This window comes from Capricornis sumatraensis, chromosome 8 (genome assembly GCF_032405125.1).
Source record: "Capricornis sumatraensis isolate serow.1 chromosome 8, serow.2, whole genome shotgun sequence".
NCBI classification, from domain to species: domain Eukaryota; kingdom Metazoa; phylum Chordata; class Mammalia; order Artiodactyla; family Bovidae; genus Capricornis; species Capricornis sumatraensis.
Genome location: NC_091076.1, coordinates 6966703 through 6978629, shown reverse-complemented (window position 1 = coordinate 6978629; position 11927 = coordinate 6966703). Strand labels below are relative to the sequence as shown.

The 11927-nt window shown below is 48.3% G+C and overlaps 2 protein-coding genes across 2 annotated transcripts; one reads left to right on the top strand and one right to left on the bottom strand.

Annotated features, from left to right (window-relative positions):
• Positions 1 to 5576: 5576 nt before the first annotated feature.
• On the bottom strand, positions 5577 to 8705 carry EIF1AD (eukaryotic translation initiation factor 1A domain containing). Its single transcript, XM_068977980.1, has 6 exons — positions 8465 to 8705; positions 7166 to 7386; positions 6911 to 7019; positions 6703 to 6811; positions 6492 to 6539; positions 5577 to 5954 (listed from the first exon to the last, which is right to left on the bottom strand). Exons 2-6 carry the CDS (start codon positions 7250 to 7252, stop codon positions 5810 to 5812), a joined length of 498 nt encoding a protein of 165 aa, XP_068834081.1. The 5' UTR covers positions 7253 to 7386; positions 8465 to 8705; the 3' UTR covers positions 5577 to 5809.
• Positions 8706 to 9081: 376 nt separating this feature from the next.
• On the top strand, positions 9082 to 10757 carry BANF1 (barrier to autointegration nuclear assembly factor 1). Its single transcript, XM_068978188.1, has 3 exons — positions 9082 to 9153; positions 9848 to 9986; positions 10458 to 10757. Exons 2-3 carry the CDS (start codon positions 9864 to 9866, stop codon positions 10602 to 10604), a joined length of 270 nt encoding a protein of 89 aa, XP_068834289.1. The 5' UTR covers positions 9082 to 9153; positions 9848 to 9863; the 3' UTR covers positions 10605 to 10757.
• Positions 10758 to 11927: the final 1170 nt, after the last annotated feature.

Here is an 11927-nt window from a genome sequence, read left to right as displayed (position 1 = left end):
TTATAGGGAAATGACCTAGAAGCCGTCCCTTTAACCCAGTGATCAAAATGAGCATCACCGATAGTTGGGCATCCTGTATCACCTGCCCTGTAATCTGTGATGGATGAACATCAGTTCTGCACCTGGTCAGAGCACATCAGCTCTAGGTTATTTTTGCTAAAATTGTTTAACCCAAATCTCAGCATACAAAAACAATCATACAAATCCAAGCCCAGGATATTTTTATAAGAAAACTGGCTTGAACTGTTAAAAAGTCCATTTTATGAAAAACAGACTAAAAAGAGGTTAAGAAGTCTATTCTAAATTAAGAGAGGCTAAAGAGACAGAACTAAATGCAAAACCTATGTGTTGTGTATGTAGAGAGTAGACTGGCACAGAATGCTGGACACTAGTGGCCCCGTTGAAGGTACCCACTTCATAATTCTTTCACTTTTTCTTCAGGTGTGAAAATTCCCTAACTAGTCTAGGGGAAGGGAGGAGGTAAAGCTTTTTGAAAATTAATGAGTCAAGGACAAAACCAAATGGGTTAGAAAAAAGAACCACAGAATAAACTCAAAGGCAGTATAAGGAGAAATACAGTAAAAGCAGAAGTTAATGAAATAGAAAAGAAACTAACAACGAGCGACAACAAAAAGTCAGTGCTCAGCAGAGAGTAATAAATGAACTTCTGCCAAGATCGACAAGCCTGAAAAAGAAAAAAGCACAAACAAAAATAATATTAGATATTAAAAAGGGGGATACGACTTTGGATACAGTTAAGATTACAAGCCTAAAAGTCAATTAAACTTTGTGCCACAGATGAAATAAGAAATAAATTATCACCGACTCAAGAACAGAAACCTGGCCAATCCTATTCTCAATAAAAACCTAAAGTTAAAAATCAACCCACTGCAAAAATGCCAGCCACCACTGGCTTTAGAGTTAAGTTTTACCAAAAGTTTTACAAGTGTAAAATCCCAACCTTACATACACACTTATATAATGAGAACGTATACAGAGAGCACGTTCTCCAGTTCACTTTATGAGGTTGGCATAACCTTGAAAAAACAAAACCACCCAGACAAGGGCAATGCAGGAAAGGCAAAGCTTAAATCATCTCACTTATGACCCTGGATGCCAAAATCCTCCCAAACATCAGAAGACCAGATCCAGCAATATTCTGAAAAGTGCATCATGGCTATTTTACTCTAGGAAAGCAAGGATGTCTTAATGTGAGAAACTGTCAAAGTATCTCATGTTTTCAGATGAAAGGAGAAAAGCTAGGTGGCCAGTTCAGAGTGCCATGGGTGCTCCTTGGCACATATATACGGGTGGCTGGATGACAAGGGAGGAAGGTGAGCTGGGCTGCATGGGGAGGCTCCGGTGGGAATGACCTGGCTGTAACGGTCGGTCCTGAAGTGCTAAGACATGTGGAGTCTGACGGGCCCCACGTCTCACACCTAACTGCAGCAGGGTCGGGACTGTTTGGCAGTCAGTCACCTGGACTGGCCATGGCATCGGGGAAGAAGGGCTCTGGAACACTCAGCCGACTCTGGGAGCTCTATTCCTACGTGGTAGGACTCCACAAGGAAGCTGAAAGAACAGAGGCGGAACTCAGCTGTGGAGAATGACAAAGGGGAATGGTATGCAGACCCTACCTTTATCAGAATTCCTAGCTATGACCCACAGGAGCTAAATGGCCAATAAGGGAGGAAGCAGTGGAGGTTGAAAGGTTTCAGGAAGAAAAAAACGAGGTTATGAAGTAGGTCAAAGAATCCCTGAGGGATGGAGAAAAATACAAGGCCAAGGTTATAGTTACAACACTCCCTTCCTTCAATCACACAAATACACTGGGTTAAGTGGGAAACTGGGAATCCCCTGGTGGTTCACTGGTTAGGACTCTGGGCTCTGTCAAGCCCCCAGGTACAATTCCTGGTCAGGAACTGTAAGCTCACACAAGCTGCATGGTGTGGCAGGAAAACAAAAACTCAAAACAAAAAACAAACGCTGTTTTATCTGCTCTCACCCCTAGCCCCTTTCGGGTAGAGAACCTCTCTGCTCTCTGGGAACACGTTATATGGATCAGGGTGGCTCATCTTGCCTCCTCTTATTCCCCTTACTCAGCCTTGGCCACAGTGGTTGCTCAAGAGAGCTAAGGGACCTGGGGAAGGCCAGTCAGTCTTCCCTGAAATTCACGGAGCCTGAAGAAGTAACGCTGTCAGGACTGAGTGCAAACTGGAGCTTCCTGAAAAATACACCTGTAGAGAGAGAGGAGTCCGGCAAGGAGAAGCAGACAGTCCAAGAAGACGAACGAGAACCCTGACAAAACCACACTGGCCGAGGTCAGCTCTGCTCTCGAGACCACAGATCAATGTGCTCGTTTGTTTGAATTAGCCTTTGCCACTTTTAAGTAAGACAGTCCCAAATGATACAAATACGATGTTTGACCTTTTGACCCCCCAAAACTGAAATATACATAAAATATATGATTCTAAAAATACATAAATTACCAAAGTTGACTCAAGGATAGAAAACTTGAGTTCCACAGGGGACTTCCCTGGCAGTCCAGTGGTTAAGACTTTGCCTTCCAATGCAGGGCGTGTGGGACCAGGCCCTGATTGGGGAGGTAAGATTCCACATGCTAATGGCCCAAACACCAAAGGATAAAATGAAACAACACTGTAATAGAGTCAATAAAGACTATTAAAAAAAAAAAAAAAAAAAACTAAGCAGGGAATTCCTGGTGATTCAGCGGTTAGGACTCTGTTCTTTCTCTGCCAAGGGCTTGAGTTCAATTCCTGGTTAAGGAATTAAGATCCCACAAGCCGTAAGGCATGGGCAAAACAAAACCCAGCACAAACTAAGCAGAATTACATCAGAATTCAAGGATGGTTCAACACCAATGTAAATCAGTGCAATCATTAAAAACAAAATCTTCTATTTCATGGATACCAAAAATTTGTCAATGTGGAATAAAGGGAAAAAACATTATGTTGGGTACAGAAGGAAACCTTTTCAGCCTAATGAAGTTTACCTACCAGAACCCTAAAGCAAGAATGATATTTCATGGTGAAACCTGAGAACCATTCTAACAGGAACAAGTGTGTTATTTGACATTATACTGGAGGTCCTGCCCTCTGTAATTCATAAAGAAAAGAAATGAGTGTAAAGAATAGGGTAAAACTGACCCTAGCAGGATATTATTTGACATTCTACCCACAAAGCCAACAGAATCAACTGAAGAACTATTAGAAGTAACAAGAATTCAATTCGATCAAATAGGCAGGCACACAGAAGCCAACAGCTTTCTGACATGCCACTGATGGTCGGAAATGTAATTTCAAAAGAGCCCATTCATAACAACAAAGAGCTAACTTAGAAGTCTTAAGGCTACATTGAACTAGAAACATCAAAGACCCACATGAGAACTACATCTTAGAAAACAGTACACATAATTCATTTCTGGATAGAAAGATCAAAAACTGGTATGACCCCTCTCCAAATCAAAGTATGAGATTTAAAACCACGCCAATGGTAGTAGTACAGGGAACTATATCCAATATTCTGGGATAAACCATAACGGAAAAGAATATTTTAAAAGAATGAATATATATGTAAAGCTGAGTCACTTTACAGTGACTTTACACTTTACAGTCTCTGTACAGCAGAGATTGGCACAACATTGTAAATCAATTATACTTCAAGAAAAACAAAACCCATGCCAATGGAAATCTTAATAGAACTTTTAAATGAAAATCACTAAGTTCATTCTAAAGTTCTTACATAAAAGAAAATATGAAAATTTCAAGCAACAGTGAAGGAGAATGAAATAACAACCATGCCATAACCTATGGCCTGTGCACAAATAGCAACAAGCCAGATTTCAAAGAGATTCATAAAAACGTGGAAATTTCATTTATTTTTAAAAGGTACTTTAAATCAGTGAGCAAAGAATGAGCCTCTAGATCAGTGGTACAGGGACAAGTGGCTATCCCTTAAGGGAAAAAAAATTAGCCATCTCCCATGAAAAATAAATTTCAGATGAGTTAAAAATAGACCCACACATATACATCTTTAACTCATCTGGCAAATTTTTTGCATATAAATGTATGTACATGCGTATATACACATATACATACATACAGGTATGTGTATACATGTAAGACTATACTTAATAAATACAAAAGAGTGAGTGAGGAGCAAGTAAATGAAATGGTAGCTGGAGAGGGTGTGGGATCACTGACAGGTTTTTCTGATTGTTTTTCAGAAGGGAGTCTATCATACTTTTGATGCTAACACATCTAGTAGAGAAGATGGTAAAACCAAAACTCACACAAAGTCCTGTAGCAGACAGGCTCCAAAGCGCAGGAGGAAAGGCTTAAGTCCCGCTGGGTTAATGGGCAGTAAAAGGACAGGAGTACCAGTGAGCGCCACTGTAGGGCAGGTAACAGAGAGGTGAGAGTTCCCTCCAATGGCTGTTTCTTTATGAAAGCTGCTGTGTGTAACTAGCAGAAGGGCAGTTGGTTAAAAAGTTTTCAAATACAGCATCCTAGGGTAGATCTGCTAGGCAGGGCTGAGTGGCCATCTGAGGTTTGTAATTATAAATTTTAGGTAAAACTAGTGAGCCAGGTTGGCTGTTTTCCCTAATAGTTACTTGTGCACAGGCACAGAGGTGCATGATTGGGTTGACCACGGTCAGATTTTACTAGATGAACACATTGGAGGCAGAAAGGACAGGGTGTAGACCGCAGAACTGATGCTACGTGAAGAGGGAAACGAAGATAGGAGCATAATGGTCAGAATCCGGCATGGCTGGAGGATGAAGATAAAGAATTTCTTCTGGGGGGGAAAAAAGCATTTCTGTGGGAGGAGAGGGGTAGTTGAGTGAGTAAACCTGGATGTGGTGATTGTACAGGTATCTGAATTCCAACGGTGCTGCAATTCCTAGTGATGGTAGGGGCAGTGAGTGACTGCGGATACAGGCAACAGGCTTGGAACAGAAGACAAGGGCCTCAGTGATAGGGGCATCAAGGACTGAAGGGGCCACAGCATTGAACAGGCCCATCCGTGGATGCAGACGCCGATGGATGCAGAGCACAATGACAGAAGCAGGGGAGGAAGACGCTGAGCCAGGAGGTCAGCTCAACGTCTGGGCCCTGACTACAAGCTCAACGCCAGCAATGAAGAGCGAGAATGCAGTCAGAGGTGAAAAGCTTCAAAGGAGAAGTGAAATGGTGTGGGTGGCCAGAAGGCTGAGGGGTGACGGCTAAGCGGGGGACGCGCACGCAGTGTCGCAGCGGGTACTCCTGTGGCCACAGATGATGAAAGAGGCAGGGCCAGTGGCTCATGAAGCCCCGCGAGGTTCACCCTGAGCGTCTCATAGAGGCAGGTGGGCACCAAGTCCCACTGTGATCCTAAACACCTCAATGAGCATCAACTACAGGCAGGCAACGAAGCGGGAATGCCCCCATGTATTAACTACATGCAAGGAGGCACACAGGGCCTGGCGCTGACTTAAGTGCTGGACGAGAGAGGGAGAAACTAGGAAAGAATCCAGCCATTCCCTACTTCCTGCCCACGAGGCCACCACCGAGGAGCCATGTGTCATGTCATCCACACACCCCTCCTTCCTCCAAAGAGCCACTCCAACACCAGCATGAGGCAGCACCCACCAGGGGTTTAATTCTCCCATGTCAGAAGGTCAGTTCAGACAGGGGCCCTGCCTTATCCCCATCCAGGGGGAAAGATCCGCAGAGCCCCCTGGGAATGTTCACGCTCAGAGGAGCCCAGGACCAGTCTCTGAGCAAGAGGAGAAGTGGGTCCCGCGGTCTCAGGCCGCCTCCTCCTCTTCACTCTCCTCCTCGCTCTCATGATACTGTCTGCGGTTGGTGTTAACAAAAAGGTCAGAATCGTCTTCAGAGCTGGACTCTTCTCCTGACGACTGTGGCTCAGCTGGGAGTTCTGGCTGAGTCTGTCTGCACGGGGGAAAAGCAGAGTTAGCCCAGTGCCTTCTGAGAAGACCACAGAGAGGACCATACGGCCAAGCGGTCAGGGCTTGGTGAGCCAGACAGGGAGAGAACTGCAAGAAAGCTGAGCCAAGGAAAACTGGCAAAACACCACCTCCCTAACCCATCTCAGAAATTCGTTACAACTGCTGTTTTAATAGTGACGATTCTACTATGACCGACGAACACTCAATGAGCTCACACTGCTTACCAGGTACTAAGCAACTTCACAAGCATCAGTCTCTTTAATCCCTACAGAGCTCCCATTTTATAGGTGATGAAATCCGAGCCCAAGAGCTTAACCTGCTTAAAGTCACCTGGTTGTAACTTGCAAAGCCCAGACTTTAACCCAGGAAATCTGACCTTCAAGCTATACTCATCACCACTTATTCAGGCACTCTCACCAGGGACCTGATATACAAAGACAGGAAAGTTCAATTTTCCCTCAAGGTACCAAGGCCTGAACCCCCGTTTTCTGTCTCCCCAATCCCAAGACTTGTGTCTCACCTGTTCCTATTGTTGTGTTTCTCAGCCACTTGGGAGAAGGCCTCAGGCCTATGCCAAGAGAAGAGCCAAGGTCAGAAAGGACAGAGAAACCCCTCAGCTGTTGCCAGCTGCTCTTGCCTGAAATGCCACAACCTTCCCTCCCCTAAGCCCACAGGTGCGAACGAAATCCCCAGGGAAGTGGGGCAGCCAATGACCAAGAGGACCACCCTACCAGTGCCCATCCTTCTGCAGAGAGCGCACGTGATCTTTGCAGAGCACAAAGGAGATCTCAGCCTTCACCTTCTCTCCTTCTTCAATAGGGTCAACGATGAGAAAGTCCCCTGCAGGGGGAGGAGAGAAAAGCACAGTCGGTCCTACTTGTGGTGGGACGCCGAGGCCACAGGAAACGCTTCGGTCTCCCAAAAGGCTGCCTCTCTCACCTCTCTTGATCCAGATGTTCTTGCGGTACTTGGAGGGCATGCTCACCAGGAAGCGCTGCCCCTGGGCTGTCTCCACCTCATGCAGATTGTTCCCTGGGGTCCTGAGGACCTGGTCCAGGAGAGACCAAGAACCAATCAGCTTCATCAGCCAGTTCCAACACCTGCCGAGCTGTACAGCACCCTGTCTCAACCCCAGGGGCCTAAGAGGATGGAGGGGTGGTAGGGGCAGAGCAACTGGTCCCTGATGCCACTCACCCTCACAATCTGCTGCTGGTCAGAGGGCACCATGTGCTCCCCCAGCACCTCCTTCACCACATGTTTCCTCTTGGTGGCCTGAGACATGGTGGGTCCTGTCCAGGGGGGCGAGGGATGCGGAGACTCTCAACTCTTCCTCCTGAGTTTTTCAGATGGTAGGCTGAGAACCCAAGACTCTTGAAGATGAGGACAGGCCTTTTACCGAGGAGTGATACAATGTCCTGGTGAAAAATATGGGCTCTGAAATCCAATTAACTGGACTCAAATCCTACCTTGGTTATTTCCTGGCTGTTCAATTTCTCTAGACTTCAGAGAACTAACCCAGAGCATTAGTATTAGAACAAAATAATCATAAGCAAAGCAGGAAACACAGCATAAGACACATGAAAGTAACTTGTGTTTATCCCTTAAGTACTGGTATAACCATAAAAACTAAATACATGTTTTAGAAAAATAAGCCATTCTAGAAACCACTTGGAGAAGAGGCAAGATAAGTCACTTCTTCCTTAACCTGCTTGTACATCTCAGGTGTGACACAACCACACAGATGTTCAGTCTCTCAATACCCTACAGACATAGACCACCTACCACAAGCCAGGTCAGGAATGAGCTAATGTAAGGGCAAGGTAGACTAAATTGATGCTTTTGAACTGTGGTGTTGGAGAAGACTCTTGAGAGTCTTTTGGGCAGCAAGGAGATCCAACCAGTCCATCCTAAAGGAAATCAGTTCTGAATATTCATTAGAAGGACTGATGCTGAAGCCGAAACTCCAATACTTTGGCCATCTGATGCGAAGAACTGACTCACTGGAAAAGACCCTGATGCTGGGAAAGACGGAAGTCAGGAGGAGAGGGGGACGACAAAGGATGAGATGGCTGGATGGCATCACCGACTCAATGGACATGAGGTTGAGCAAGCTCCGGGAGTTAGTGATGGACAGGGAAGCCTGGCGTTCTGCAGTCCATGGGGTCACAAAGAGTCAGACACGACTGAGCGACTGAACTTAATTGAGACCGATTTGATCTTTGGCATCTGCTGTTTCTGACCCTGGTACTGCAAGACAACGACTGATGCGTACTCAGAAGACTGTTGTTCAGTCGCTAAGTCGTATCCGACTCTTGCGACCCCATGGACTGCAGCACGCCAGGCTTCCCGGTCCTTAACTATTTCCCCGAGTTTGTTGAAAGTCATGATGGTTTCCAAAGGAAACTCCGAAGTGTCATCTCTAGTTGCCGTCCCCTGCCCTCTTCCTTTTCTATCTCGATGGAAAGATGCTCAGAGGGAAAGATCCAAACTTACTCTCTGGCCCTCGGATCCCACGAGAGCTGCCAGAACGACCCGGTTCTCCAGGCAGGACGCTGAGATCGCCTCATCCACGACTCACTTCAGAGCTGAGGCAACGAAAGCAGAGAAAAAGGACTCGCTGGTGGTCACAACGGTGGAGTCAGTTTGGACTCAGGTCTGGGGCCCATCCGGTTCCCGTCCGACTCTAATAAGTCCGACAGGGAGGAGGACAACGCCCGTCGGCCTGAGTCGGACACCGTACTTCCGGCGCTCTCCCGGAAGTCTCCTGGTCACGCCTTTCCCCTTGTCCGTCTCTCTAATTTTTCCCACCACCAGGTCGGCCAAGGTTAAGTGGCTAAGTTCCGCATGCCGTTCAGCAGATAAATAAAGTTTTCTTCTCACAGGTTTCTGTTCCCTGAGGCCGGAAATGCTTCCCAAGAAGCAAGACTACAAAGGGCAGCCCAGCTTCCTGCGAAGCAACCGGAAATGAACTCCTACTATGGGCGCTCTCGAGGTCTGGGTGGTGTCGCAACTCTATGACCCTAAGCGGCTAGAAGTGCCCAATGTAGGTTGTTTGTTTTTTTTTAAGGGGCCCCCCCTTGAGGCGACCCGGAAGCGGAAGTGGAAGAAAGTTCTAGTGGGCTGAGGTAGCGGCGGGAGCAGCCGGGTGGCGGGAGAAGCCGTTACAGGAACTGGAGCTGCGGGTGAGCGCGAGCCGCGGAACAGGGCTCGGGCTGGAGGCCAGAACGGGCGCGGGGAGGAGGGGGAGGCAGGGAGGAGAGGGTCCGCAAGGGCTGAGACGGACCAGACAATGCGCTCTCCGAGAGGGCTCGGCGAGGCGCTGGGAGGGGCGGGGCGCGGCGCGTTGGGGGCGGGGTCCACGGCGTAGGGCGCGGCGGGCGTCCAGGTGTGGCGCTGACGCTGCTGGCTGCGCGGGTGTGCGCGCTCGGGCTGCGCCTTCGCTCAATGAGCAGCCTGTGCGGCGGCGGCGGGGTCAGGGAGCCCTTCGTTTGCTTTTCGGGCCAAGTGGCCATTCCAGACCCGAGTCAGTGCTGCTTTTGCCCAGCCAAGGTTACAGAGGAGTGATACTTTCAGGGCGGGCCCTGGGTACTGTGGAAATCTTAAGTTTGTCCTGCTTGCGCCGCCTGTTAGGGCAAGATAGTTTCTCCTCGGGGGCGGTACCAAAACCCAGCTCCCGCAGGGACTGGGCGAGACTAAGCTCTTAAACAATGAGGAAAGGACTCTGTTTGGACTTCAGTTTTCTCATCTGTGAAGTGGAGGGAATCGAGAAAGCCCCCATAACAGCTGCTCTGGCATTCTCTTCCTGTGAGATTGCCAGTGGGTTTTCGGGCGTTCCCGGGTTTTCAGCCCTAATTTCCCTCTTCTTGGGATTCCCAGATTAAGCTTGATCGAGATGACAACCTCCCAAAAGCACCGAGACTTCGTGGCAGAGCCCATGGGGGAGAAGCCAGTGGGAAGCCTGGCCGGGATTGGCGAAGTCCTGGGCAAGAAACTGGAGGAAAGGGGCTTTGATAAGGTGTGGAGTGGCTGCCTGTAGTTGGGAGGGGGGCGAGGCGCGACTACAGCATTTGCCGGCAGCTGGGGAGTGAGGAGGGTGTGTGTATCTGTTGGGGAGTGGACGCTCCTGTGTGATCGGCAGAGTCAGCCGGGCAGAACCCACCCTGCCTCTTGGGCTCCTGTGTGGGGAGCCACAGGAAAGTGGCCCTTTTTTCCCCCGTGATGTTTATTTGTTTCTGTTTGCCTTGGGGTCTTAGCTGCAGCTTGCAGGATCTTTCATTGTGACTCACAGGCTCCAGAACCCACGGGCTTAGTTGCCCCACAGCAAGTAGGATTGTAGATTACGGGCCAGGGATTGAACCCATGTCTCCTGAATTGCAAGACAGATTATTCACCACTGGACCAGCAGGGAAGTCCCAGGAAGTGGTCGTCTTGTTCCTAGTCCTACACAGCACTCAGCAGCCCATCTTTTGCTTTGCCCGTTTTGCAGGCCTATGTGGTCCTCGGCCAGTTTCTAGTCCTAAAGAAAGATGAAGACCTCTTCCGGGAATGGCTGAAGGACACGTGTGGCGCCAATGCCAAGCAGTCCCGGGACTGCTTTGGCTGCCTGCGAGAGTGGTGTGATGCCTTCTTGTGATGCTCTCTGGGGAGCCCCCGATCCCAAGCCCCAGCATTGAGTCTCCAGAGTTTGCAGCCTAGTGAGGACTCCTCCTCCGTCCTCTACAAAAGAAGAGATTGCTGTTGTGCACACCTCCCATGTACTCCAGGGCCTTTGGGGAGTTCTCTCCCCTCACCATTTCAACTTTTTTGGAATTCTCACCCTTGCATGCATTTTCCTTCTCTTTTCCCTGCCAGTTTCGTGACAATAATTACCAGCTTTTCTGAGTGGATTCCTGGCCCTGTCCCTCACCCCCACCCCCACCTGTGGTCTCTTTTATGCCATTTGGTAGTCTTTTTGGCAGAACAGTCACTGTCCTTGTAAAGTTTTATAAATCAATAAAGCCAGTGGCCTTCATGACTGGGCTTTGTATGTGGGAAGCAGGCGGGCTGGGAGTTGCCTGTTCCCCAGGGACTGACCAGGTTTGCCACACTGCTTATCAGTGCAGATCGAAACTGGCAGCTTCCCTCACACTCCCAAGGGCGGCCATCCTGGCAATACGGGCCTTGGGCAGGTGCCTTGGAGTGTCTCAATCCCTCACCAACGTGGGAGAGCGAGTGGGTTGGTTCCTTCCTGGGATCCAGACATCCGTGTGGTCAACAGCTGGGTTAGTCAGCACCTGGTGGAAAGTCCGAGGGAGTCAGAGCAGGAAAAGGGTGGATGGGATGTGGACTGAGGTCTACCTGCCATTGGTCATGTGTTCTGGTCTCTGGGATGAGTGGGCGGGGCTCATGCAGTCCACCCTGTTCTCAGGGAGGCAGAAAGTGTGTGGGCAACCCAACTGGGTGGGCAGGCTTGAGTGAGTTACACTTGTATTTGGTATATTTTCATCATCTGTTTATCGGACTTACTATGAACCAGGTTCAGAGCTAAGGTTTGTGCAAACATTTTTTTTGCATTCCTAATAAGTGTTGTTAGTTTTGTTTTCCACAGATGAAACTAGAGGGTCAGGCTGACTAACATGTCCATGGACTTACTACTGGGAAGTAGCCAGACTGGTCCTCAAAACATCACATGAAAACCCATGGACCTGAGAGCCATGGGTGGTGTTTGCTCACGGCACTTGGTCTCTCTGAGACTCAGTTTCCCCACCTGGAAAATGAAATTGTTGTAAGGATCAGATGCAGTGCTGGTCGTGTTCAGGAGCTACTTATTTATAGAATTTTCCTCGTCCTCGGGGCTTAAAGTCTGGTGAGGGGAGAAATGACATCATAAATAGAAACACTTCGATAGCGTGAGTAGATTTTCATGATTTCAGAATAGGGAAAGATTAAAAAGCTGATAGATTCAACTCCATCATAG

Bases quoted from the DNA above. Each gene is read 5' to 3' on its own strand.
- EIF1AD (XM_068977980.1), bottom strand. From the start codon at position 7,252: ATGTCTCAGGCCACCAAGAGGAAACATGTGGTGAAGGAGGTGCTGGGG. The intron at 6,812-6,910 runs GTGAGAGAGGCA...CTCCCCCTGCAG, and splicing joins GAACATCTGGATCAAGAGAG to GGGACTTTCTCATCGTTGAC. The intron at 5,955-6,491 runs GTGAGACACAAG...TCCCCCGTGCAG, and splicing joins AAACACAACAATAGGAACAG to ACAGACTCAGCCAGAACTCC.
- BANF1 (XM_068978188.1), top strand. From the start codon at position 9,864: ATGACAACCTCCCAAAAGCACCGAGACTTCGTGGCAGAGCCCATGGGG. The intron at 9,987-10,457 runs GTGTGGAGTGGC...CCCGTTTTGCAG, and splicing joins AGGAAAGGGGCTTTGATAAG to GCCTATGTGGTCCTCGGCCA.